Genomic DNA, 12,189 nt, shown 5'->3' on the forward strand with positions numbered 1-12,189 from the left:
ACTTTGCTGGAGTTCCTTGGATTTTTCATGAATTGAGAGCCAGCATTTAAGGAGTTAATGTATCTTATTAGAGGGACAGGAAATCTGGCAACTATTGCAGAAACTAGACCTAATGGTGCACACAAACAATTTGTCAGTCTTCTTAAATGTGAATAGCTTTCCGCAAAGTGGCTGCTCTTGCTTTGTTTGAACAGGCTAAACTTTTCCTTTTTGGACCTTAAATCTTAGAAGTGAAATGTGATCCACATATTCAATCAAAATCATTTAATTCAAAGCATATTTTGATTGGAACAAAGTTGACATGGAAAGAAACTCTAGAATAAAAAAGTTGAAAGGACTTTATATCATATATTTAGCAGGAAAATTTGAAACAGTTCTAATTAGGCTGAAAAAAACAGCTTTCTTCAATGTAAATTACAAAGGTCATATATCAATGTTAAGGAAACATTACCACTAGTGTTTGAAACCCAGCACATGCAAACATAACAGACCAGTTCATTTTAAATCTGTTTGTGTGTGTGCATGTGCGTGTGTTATAAGAAGGCCTTATTACATGTATTTAAAATGAAAAATACTTCAAAATTCCCAGTTCATAATGTTGTATATTAACATTTTTGCCAATCCAAACATTAACTCCTTTGAAACTTAGTACTATCTACACTCAAATGAATTAAGACTCTTAATTACTTGTACAAAAAGTCACAAAACTAATTCTTATGTTTTAAACTATTAAAATATGATTAAATGCACCTTATAATTAAATACATATCAAGTCAAGAGAGAGAGTTAGTGATTTTTGTTTTATTTGAAACTTACAGCTATGGCATTTTGTATATTGGAACAGAATCAGGCCTTCTCAAAGCCTGGGGTTAGAAATAGTGGGGTAGGGGTACAGAGATGTGTACCTGGCCTGCAGAAACCTATTTCCTTCTGGTTATATAATTATTTCTATACTTAAATAAAATTTGACCTGCTTATTTGATTTTTATAAAAATTATTTATGCTATAGATACCAGTAGCTTTAATTTAGCTGCTTTTCTAAAATTGCATGATATGAGAAGATTTAGCAAAAGTGTAAGTAAACATTAACATTAATCTGGGAATTACAAGCATGAGAAACACAAATAATATACAATTAAGGTTTCCTGATCATGAGGTAAACAATTATCTGATAATTTCTTTTGTTCATTGAAATTGGTTTTCTTGATTTTACCTAAATTTTGTGTTAGAAAAAATTTGATTTTTTGAAAATAAAAGGCAATTGCTAGAATATTTCTAAAGCATGAGTAGACTACTAAACATATGATTGCCTTATATTTTAGAATTTTTATTCTCAAATAGCTTAGAATTTCTTTGAAAAACCAAATGATTTCTGCCTGTTACTGTATTATTTGACTCCACTATAAGAGACAAGAATAATTTTGTGTAACATTTTTCAGCAATAAATAATTCATTTCCTTAATGGGTTAGTTTCAGGAAAACATAGATTGTGATCTTTCAGTGAGATTTATTGTTAGACACATATTCATATATGTTATAATTATTTCTGACACAGGGCTACACAAATGAGTTATTTATGAATAATTTACTATTTTCTTTATAATATTAAGCCTTTAATTTGTTGATGTTCTGCATGTGGACCAAACAAATGAAAGTTACTAATAAGTGTTTGTATTTGACATCTGTATACTGTACTTTTTAGCATATCTCAAGTGTTTTAGACTCTGCTTAATAGATCTCATTAAAAAAACAGATATCAGCCCCAAGACAGTTTGTCAAGACTAATATGAGTCCCCCTGGATTGGCCTGACAATTCATGTGGGGCTTCATACAGTAGTCTTTTCACAGTCTTATTTGAACCTTAACAATTGAACATTAGTTACTGATTTATTTTATAATAACTCAGATGAGATGAATATTATTGTATTGTGTTGGACATTTCAGTGGATTTTCTTTTTTACAGATTTTACTCAGAGCACACATTGGGTGTAAATGATGTCTAGCCTGCTAGGGGAGTGCTAACAGTTGATTGGTTAGGTTTGAGAGCAGCATGGGAAGAATGTTACTATCCCCTAGATGCAAACCGTATTTAACTCCAGTCTTAATGAGGACTGTCTGTCTTTAAAGACTTTGAAAAATCTCAGATGCTTAGCATTCCACTGGCATATTTTTATATTTTTTGTGATGCAAAATATATATATAAACAAGTAATTATATAAAGAGTATCTGTAAAAAATCCTATGAAAGAGAAATGAAAGAATTTTTAATTTGATGGTTTTGAATCTCAAAAACAGAAGTTATAAAATGTATTCCCAGGGTTTTCCATTTTGAATTATTTGTATTTTTTTACTCTTAATAATTTCCTCCTGCTTGTCCTCACCTCTTCTATCAAGTCTTCAGTAACTGCATTTGTTTATTATCATATACTGTTGGTTAGGCAGTTGTCGCTCATTGGTATCAAAAGAATGTTAAAGTCCTGAACTGATTTTGTACTAAAGTGGTTTTTAAACTTTTGGAAATTCCCATATATCCGTGGTCGTCGTCTTTGTGTGTCCCCTTTAAAAGCTCTGTTGTAAGAAAGAGCTGAAGACTGCTTTAGCTTTTTAAAATGTGTTTAAAATTTATTCATAAAAGTAACGTGTGTATCAACCTCTGGAAGAGATTTTGCCAATAATGTGATAAATTACTGGGCAGCCCTTTACGGATTGGCCAGTGTGACAAGGTAAGGGGAGGCCCGAACCGTGACACTTTGGCCATTTCTGCACGCACGTTGGTGACATAATGCGAGCATACTGCCTGTCATTTCAGCATTTTTGCTGAAACATTTTGATGTGGTGTCAGATGTAAAGGTTTAAGCATCTAAATCTAACCAACTTCACCATTTTCAACATGCGTAAAAAAGTAATCAACATTAGAAAGGCTCACAATTCTGTTTGATAACACATAAAATAAAATTGCCCTAGTTTTTAGAGCTTTAATATTGAGAAAATTTGTACTGCATCATTTGCTGAGCCTTCTGGAATTTTATAGTCTGAAATCACAACACCACCGACACTCAGGAGACTCCTGACTGTTTTATCTTATTAAACAATTTTAAAATCATTAATTTTTAATTAGCTTAGATGCAGGGTTTCTTTTTATCGTTTCAATAGTGTGTATATGTGAACTAAACGTTTTTTATTTAAACTACTGGCGAGAGTATTATTTACATAAATAAGTGTAGCTTCTTCCTTACAGTACCTACTGTGAGTTTGCTTCATGGATTCACACATTTTTGTAGACTCAGAGATGTTACTTGCTCATCTATTATCGTAGAGCTTTTCAGCAGCTTATTAACTCAGATTTTGAACAACAACTAAAAAGGATGTAAGCTCAAAGATATGTACAGGTCCTTCCCTGATTGAAAGTTCTAATTAAGTGAATTGGAGAAAATTAACTGAAATTAGCTGTCAGAAAGTCACATTTAAATGAGTGATGAGCTAGTCTGGCAGTAAACATTTAAATGATATAAATTGCCATTTAAGTGTATGGTTTAATGTTTGTCATGCATTAATGTGACGTGAGACTGCAGTGACAATCAAGCAGCTTGCTCTAATTTGAACATATTTAGGGCTTTTGTGTAGAGAGTGCTGCACACAAATTAAGACAATTGCTGTTTTTATGTGTCACTTTAAACATGTACTCCACCCCCACCCCACACTCTCATCGCTACCCAAGGCTGAAATTAATGAAACAAACGTATCATTTTTTGTGTGCAGCTTACATCAGTAATTCCTGATTTTCAGATTAATTTTAAATCTATGAGCATAACATAGGAATTTACTGAAAGTTATTACAGTCCCTTGTCTTCTTATGTCAAATAAAATAGGAAGTTTTGTGCTCTCTTAGCTGTTTACTAAATTTGTAAGTATAGTGAGTTTTATAAGAGATGCTTTAAACAGTAACTTTTCCTTTGAAACTGGCTAAATATTTTCAAGGCTTATTTCAGTCCAGGTGTACTTTGAAATATGAGAATTGTCTAGAGTTTTATTTTTACACTCTATGATATATGACATATTATGAAGCCGTGTTAAATGTTATTAGTTAAAGGAAATATATTATTTGAATGTAACCATAAACAGTTTTTTATTCATAGGCCCTCATGTTAATAAAGCACATATCTACACAAGTGTACACCTGTGAACTTCTGGAACATCTTTTGTCACAAGATTATTTGTATATCTTATTGGTTGTTTGCTAGACAAGTTAGTCAATTATGTTTTAAAACCACCAGTTTTCTTTTCATAATATTGATAACATAGCATTAAGCCACACCAAAAATGCATCCCAGTCATGCACTTATGACTCTGAAAATAAGAATTTCAGTGTGATACATTACCTGATGTAACTTGGTACACTTCAAATTAAACTTCAGAGTGTGAGAGCTCTGTTATTCAAACAACATCATTTATTGATAGACTAGCCCATCATGGTTTTATGTTGGAATAATTTTTAACAACATTAAATAATATACAAATGAATACTTTTCTTTAAAAAAAGTCTCTGCTTATGAAAACTCTTTAGCTTTTTAAACTTTATTAAGTTTAGCAAACATTTATTGGCACCTATGGTGTTTTAGGAACAGTGCTTGTAACTCTGGGAATGTGGTGATACATTGGAAGTGATCTTGAGCCCAGCATTTCTACTGAAAACTTGATTATGTTCATTCATTATTTATTGGACACTGTTATGTTTATAGCATCAAATATTCAGTCCAATTTGATATTATTACATAGAATAATAATCCAGTAATTACAAGGATCACTCCCAAGATCTAATCTGTTGGTTTAAAATCTCGGTTGAAGTAACCAAATGATTTGGTTATTGTTGTTGCAGTGGGCAGCAAAATGTTTTAATTCTAGAAAAACTATAAATATTTCAAGTGAATAGTCAGTGTTTAATATTTTCACATTTGCTGTTTCAAACCAGCCTTTACATTCTATGACCTCCTTTCTTTGAAACATAAATTGAGTACCTGCCAGGTCCTGAGTTATAAATGTGATCAAGATAGACCCAGTCCTGGTCTTCACAGTGCTTACAGTACACACAGATGAATACTGAAATATAAACAATCTGTTGTAATTCAGTGTGACAAGTGCTGCAGAGTCTCTAATTATACAAAAGGAGAACAAATTCTAGTGGAAAATAAGGACTTCAGAATAACTTGGTTCACAGTTTAGAGTTAAACTTCAGTGCTTATTCTAAATTTCTCTGTATCTTAAAAAGAGAATTCAGCATAATAATAAAAACTACATTTTTTTTTTCAGGCCCTGGAGAGTGAATTTGTTTCCTGCCAGCTTCACCAGTGGATTGACCTCATTTTTGGCTATAAACAGCAAGGACCAGAGGCTGTTCGAGCCCTCAATGTATTCTATTACCTGACCTATGAAGGAGCTGTTAATCTGAATTCAATAACTGATCCTGTATTGAGGGAGGTAGGTTACCTGATTGAGTCTAACGTGTATCTCTAGACCAGAAGCTGTTAAATGCCATCTTCCCCACGCTTTCATTTTACTGATGATGAAACTGAAATGGCAGCGTACTCCAGTGTTCTTGCCTGGAGAATCCCAGGGACGGGGGAGCCTGGTGGGCTGCTGTCTCTGGGGTCGCGGGGGAGCCTGGTGGGCTGCTGTCTCTGGGGTCGCGGGGGAGCCTGGTGGGCTGCTGTCTCTGGGGTCACGGGGGAGCCTGGTGGGCTGCTGTCTCTGGGGTCGCACAGAGTCGGACACGACTGAAAGGACTTAGCAGCAGCAGCCGCAGCAACACACTGAAACCAGCTGGGTAGAGTAATGTAAGCAGGATAGCCTTTAAGTTAGTGACCTACCTGGGACTTGATGTTTGACTCAGTATAAAACGAGAACTTTTCCAGTTTGACCCCATTAAGGGAACAGTAATCATATTTATTATTTTTGTAACCTTTAAGGCTATTCACTAGTTTAATGAACTAGGAAAATAATTTTTTAAAGAAATAAGATCATAAGCATCAATCTATTTAAATGTGATAAACACATATTTATGTACAAGTACACATATAACCAAATGGAAGTTAAGAATAAAGTCTGCAGCTTTTGTACATCATCATACTTGGTGCTGGACATTATTGAGAATTGTTTTATCCTTGTCATTGATTTTCTTAATTAAAACTCAAAACAGTTTTGACAAATACAGTATTCACCAAAAAGTCTGTGTATGACCTTAAATTTTTTAAAGCATTTTAATTTAATTATTATTCTTCTAGTTAACATACTTCATATACAAAGATGTAGGTATGTTAGTGAAATTGAACAGATAAAACCTTATATGTCTATACAATTTTAGAATAGAACCAGGGAGTTTTAGAAGAAACCAGGGAGTTTTGATTCATAGGGAAAGTTGTCTATCACTGTAAAGCGAACATCATTTGTAGTAAGGTTTGTTGTTTTTCACTGGCACTTGATGTATTTCTTTATAATTCTATTTATGACCTTATCATGTTGACAATATATGAAAGTACATATTTAAATATATTTGCCAGCATGTATCATCACCTGGTTTATGTGCTAGATGAAGAAGACTGGTACACAAACAAGATTTGATGCAGTTTTCTTATATCACATAGGTTGAAATTGCCATTTTTTAGTTTATTTTTGAACAGGATCAGATGGGCTCTAAAAGACACAATTTTTCAGTTCTTTGAAAATGTTCCTTCTAGGGGACATTTTATTTTATTAGAGCAACGACTGACTGCATCACACAAAATATGCACAGAGTTCCGTGTACGCAACTGAGGTTGGAGCAAACGTGCAGTTGTTTACAAACCAGTAAATAATTCATTATTAGAATAGAATTGAAAGTGCCCATTTACTTTCTTTTTTATTGTTTTAACCAGGTTTGAATAGTGGTACTATAAATGTCCATAATTATTTAATACCTGCTTCTGTGTTTTTGTATTCCTTTGTAGTTATTATCCATATTTCTACTTCTGTGACTGGAATCAGTATGTATTTGGCTTTGTCGTGTCCTGTTTACTTAACATACGAGCATATATTATTTTATGTTGCTATAAAATCTGAGTAGTTTTAATTTTGAAATTCCCTTATATTCTGTAGAGTTGCAATGAAAATGTACTTAATACTATTTCTCCCAATGTGAGGGTCCTATTCCTTTTTTTAAGACTTGTGTGTCCAAGTCAATATAGCTGAACCTTTCCCATCATTCAAGTTTGTGCAAGCTATGAGCAGAAAGGATGGCTCTCTGTAGCTCTGTGATGCTGCTAGTTAAAAGGTGAATCATTCCACCAGCTAAGTGTTTTCTCTGTAGATCAGTGTCATTGGCTCTTTGTGTTTAATCTCGATTGACCCACCCTGCATCTCACACCTCAGTTATTTACCAAAGGAGTTTATCATATACTGTTGGCAGTATAATCTAAAAAAGCAATAGAACTTCCAGTGGAACTTCCCGGGGTAATGGAAATGTTCATTGTATCTATGCTGCCCAATACAATAGCCACTAGTCACATGTGACCACTGTGTGTTTGAAATGTGGCTAGTGTGACTGAGGAACTGAATGTTTCATTGTAGCGAATTTAAATAGCCACATATGGTTAGTGGATATAATATTGAACAGGAGACATCTAGAAGACTGTGATGTATCTTTGCTTACCAAATTTTCAAAATCCAGATTCTAAGCATGTAGTCAGACAGTAGGACAATAAATGTTTGTTAAATTAACTTGGTAGAATATTTGAAATTGGGCTTCCCAGGTGGCACTAGTGGTAAAGAATCTGCCTGCCAATACAGGAGATGCAAGAGATGTGGGTTCGATCCCTGAGTCGGGAAGATCCTCTGGAAAAAGAAATGGCAACCCACTCCAGTATTCTTGCCTGGAAAATCCCACAGACAGAGGAGCCTTGCGGGCTACAGTCCATAGGGTCGCAAAGAGTCGGACACAAATGAACACACAGTGACTAGTGACTGTACACCATTTGAGACTTTAGATATGTATTGACATATATGTGCTAACCAGATTATATTTTTTCTTTCACTTTAACATGTCATGACTTCAAATATTGGTTTCTACTATGGTTTGAGTTATAATTCAGTGGCATTGAGTATATCCACATTATTATGCAACCATCACTATCATCTATCTCCAGAATTTTCATCTTTCCCAAACTGAAGCTCTGTATACCTTACACAGTAATTCCTTGTCTCTCCCTGCCCTTGGGCCGTGACAACCGCTATTCTGTTGTCTCTGGGGAATTTAATTATTCTAGGTATCTCAGATAAGTAAAATTATACAATATTTTTCCTTTTGCAGCTGCCTTATTTTATTAAATTCTGTCCATGTGGTAGCATAGGTCAGATTTCCTTCCTTTTTAATACTCCATCATATGTATGTACCGCATTTTGTCTGTCTGTCTGTCAGTGGATCTTTTGTGTTGCTATTATGAGCATGCATATATTAATACTTGTTCAAGTCCCTGCTTTCAAGTCTCTGGGTATGCTCTGAAGTAGAATTGCTGGGTTATATGGTAATTCTGTGTTTAACTTGTTGAGAAACTGCCATATCAAGTAAGCTTTCAGTATTTTTCATGATCAGCATTTGCTAAAGACTATTTAAAACTTAAAAGAAATGTTTTAAATGTTTATTTATTTTATTTTTGACTGTGCTGGGTCTGTCTTGTTGTGCAGGCTTTTCTCTAGTTGTGGTGAGTGAGGGGCTACTCTGTAGTTGCCATGCTTGGGCTTCTCACTGAGTGGCTTCTTTTGCTGCAAGTAGTAGGCCCTGGAGCTCAGTAGTTGAGGGCACACAGGGTCAGTTGCCCCATGGCACATGGAATCTTCATCGAACCCATGTCCCCTGCATTGGCAAGTGGATTCTAACCACTGGACCACCAGGGAAGCTCTGTTTAAAACTTTTGCTTTAAGTTTCTTTGACTTCTTTTTTCCCCCACTACTCAAAGTAGTTAATTATTAGCAAATTAACCTTTAGCTGAAGAGCTCTCCAACTCACTGCACCCTATTTATATACATATATATCATATCATAGATTCAGCATTCACTCAAGAACCATGACCTAATATATTCTAAGTATGGTGGGTACTCAGTGTTCTTGAAAGACTACATCAATTCATTATTAGCATTATTCATATAAGTATATATACTTCCTGAATGTTACTGAAACAAATGTGATCTTTTATTATATCCACTCCATATTATGGTGCTGAATTTTGTGACACAACACTGTGATACAGTTGAATCAACAAATAAATGTGGATTTGATTGCTGGCCCCAGTGCCTATAGTTGTATGACTTAGCTCTTCCTGAGACTCTGTATATGGAATTCGTAGGATGATGCCCATTTCATGCAGATTTAAATGACATATAATAGATAAAAAGCCTGGCGTGGTACCTTTCCCATCATAAGTACTCAACAAGTGTTAGTTCCTTCCCTTATATTGTTCATTGTTAAAATGTTGAGTTAGAAAACCCAGCTATAAAAAAGAATTAAGAATTACCAGTTGCATCTTTAAAAAAAATCCTAAAATGTTAATGCTAGAGAAGTTATTAGAGACTGTTTCCTAGAGAATTCATACAGAGTTCATTGTAGAGTGAGACAAGGAGAAAACAAAAAACAAGACTAGGTCATTAACTTCTTTTCAACAACTTTTTACCAAACTTAAATTATGTAATAAGGTTAAAGAGTGAAAAGGTGAGTCCCTGCCCTCATCAGCTGTAGTATGTTGTATAGTGGAGAAACATGGATAAATAAGCACTTCTAATACTGTGATAAATTCAGTATAGAGATAAGTACAGTATGTTTGCACAGGTCTGGAGACTAGGCACTGAACCTGGGCTGCAGATTCCAGCATGTCTGGGAAATGAGAGGCTGGAGCTGGAGATGGAAGGGTGAATAGGAACACTTGCTGGAGTTATGAGCAAAGGATAGCTGCGCAGGAGAAACTGCACGAGCCTCCTGCACATGGTAAAAGAGAATGAGGTTTGTGGAAATAGCTGAAGGTGACAAGAGAGAGGAGCCAGAAAAAGTAATTTTAGGAGTTATCCATGCCGGTCCAGTGGTGAAGAATCTACCTGCCAATGAAGAGGACAGGTTTGACCCCTGCTCTGGGAAGATTCCACACGCCGCGGAACAGCTAAGCCTACACACCGCAACTCCTGAGCCCGCACGCCCTAGGCAGTGCTCCGCAGCAAGAGTGTGTGCGTCAGTTGTCCTGACGCTTCCTGAGCCCGCGTGTCCTAGGCAGCGCTCCGCAGCACGAGTGTGTGCGTCAGTCATCAGTCGTCCTGACTCTGTGACCCTGTGGACTAGAGCCCATCAGACTGTTCTGTCCATGGGATTCTCCAGGCAAGAACACTAGACTGTGTTGCCACCCGCTTCTCCAAGGGATCTTCCCGACCCAGGGATCGAACACATTGCAGACAGACTTTACCGTGTCAGCCACCTGGGAAGCCCTGGGTGCACTGCAACCAGAGAGTCCCCCTAACGACCCCTGCTCTGACCCCTGTCACTCACGGCAACTAGAGAAAGCCCACCCACACGCAGCAATGAAGACTCAGCACCACCAAAAATAAATAAAATTTTTTAAAAAAGTAATCTTAACTGTATTATAAGTGGGTTGGAGCATGTATACTTTAGAATCTGTCTCAAAGAAGACTGAACAAACGACTGAAAACTCTTCGTTGGATTATTCTAAGGACCATTAGAGAAAGAAGCTTGGATTAAAGAGGACTGCGCTGTGAATGGGACGTGAGCAACTAAACACCATGAGGAAAGGAAATAACAAGAACTTTTCAGTGCTTTATTAAGAGAGAGCTCACACATGATACAGTTCACCCACTTGAAGTGTACACTAGTTTTAGTTTATTCCCAGAGTTGTACAGGCATTACTACAATCTAATTTTACCTTTTGTCGTTACCCACAAAGAGACCCCGTATCCATTGCCAGTCACTCTGAAGGAGGTTTTTTTTTTTTAATGGGTAGGTAATTTATGATGTTTCTCTGTTAATTGGAAAGCTCCAAAGAGAAGCATGTGTCCTAGGAGTATGTAATAGGCCACTAAGCTCTATGAGAAAAAGGAAAAAAAACAAAATCCAGAGCACAGATAGATAAGCCCTGGAGAGCAGGAAAGAATACAGTCTTGTGTTGCGGGAGTGGAAGGTCAGCCTGGGGCTGGTTTAAGTAACTGTCCATGAGTGAGGTGGGGAGGCAGCCGCCTCTATGAGAGTTTGTACCAAGAGTGAGGTAACATCTGTGGAGACACCTTATATAGCGATAGGTGCTTAACTGATACTCAGTAATATATAAACTGTTATTTCCTTTCCATGTTGTTTTTCTCTGTTCTCAATAGCAGGAGAACAGATATAGAAAAAAGTTGACTAGAGAAGGTATGTGTGTGTGTAATTATACATGTGGAGAGAGAGAGATGGGGGTTTGGCCATAGGAGGATGGTAGAATATATACAAAAAAGAAATGAGAGTGGAAGGGTGGTCAATGAAATTGTTAAAGGGATATTGTTGAAATGGTGGCTCTAGGCTGGTTTGGATAAGTAAGAAAAAGGGCTGATAAATTGGAAGAGTTTAATCTTTCATTAATTATTCATTTATTCATCAAATACACATTTTGTTCAAGATCCTAAAAGTACAGTGATGAGCAAGAAAGTCAGTCAAAACCCTTTCCCTCATGGAGCTTGATACACAGAAAATAAACAGTAAAAACTAAGTTCAGCTAGTAATAAGTGCTATGAAGGAAAAAGGCTGCACAGCAGAATACAGAGTGATGTGGAAGTGGGACAGTCTTTCAGAAAGGTTGCTCACAAGCTGCCTCTCTCTTCATAAAGCTTTTCCTCCTGCACTTTGAGGATAACGTGCATTTGTGCACAGAACCCAGGGAGGTAGCTCCCACTGCTCCATCTCCAGCAGAGCCTTGTGCCTGCAACCCCGTGCCAGGACAGCCTCCAAGTCTTCAGGTCTTGCTAGTTGTAAAGCTTCCACTACCGCCATCTTCTGATTTGCTCTCCACCCCATCTCCAGACTGTCCCATCTTTCCTTCAGAATCTCGTTCTTCTAAGAGGCTTTAACATCGCTGCTGCTGCTCCTGCTGCTCCTGCTGCTGCTGCTGCTAAGTTGCTTCAGTCGTGTCTGACTCTG

The 12,189-nt window shown here is 36.5% G+C and overlaps 1 protein-coding gene across 5 annotated transcripts in view; it reads left to right on the forward strand.

Moving 5' to 3' along the window:
- Positions 1-12,189, forward strand: part of LRBA (LPS responsive beige-like anchor protein) — a 748,427-nt gene that overhangs the window by 661,093 nt on the left and 75,145 nt on the right. For all 5 annotated transcript variants that reach the window (XM_069556712.1, XM_069556716.1, XM_069556715.1 and 2 more), the window contains exon 48: positions 5,307-5,474. In XM_069556712.1, coding sequence (XP_069412813.1) covers positions 5,307-5,474 — 168 coding nt within the window. The remainder of the gene's footprint in view (positions 1-5,306; positions 5,475-12,189) is intronic.

This window comes from Ovis canadensis, chromosome 17, assembly GCF_042477335.2.
Source record: "Ovis canadensis isolate MfBH-ARS-UI-01 breed Bighorn chromosome 17, ARS-UI_OviCan_v2, whole genome shotgun sequence".
NCBI lineage: Eukaryota > Metazoa > Chordata > Mammalia > Artiodactyla > Bovidae > Ovis > Ovis canadensis.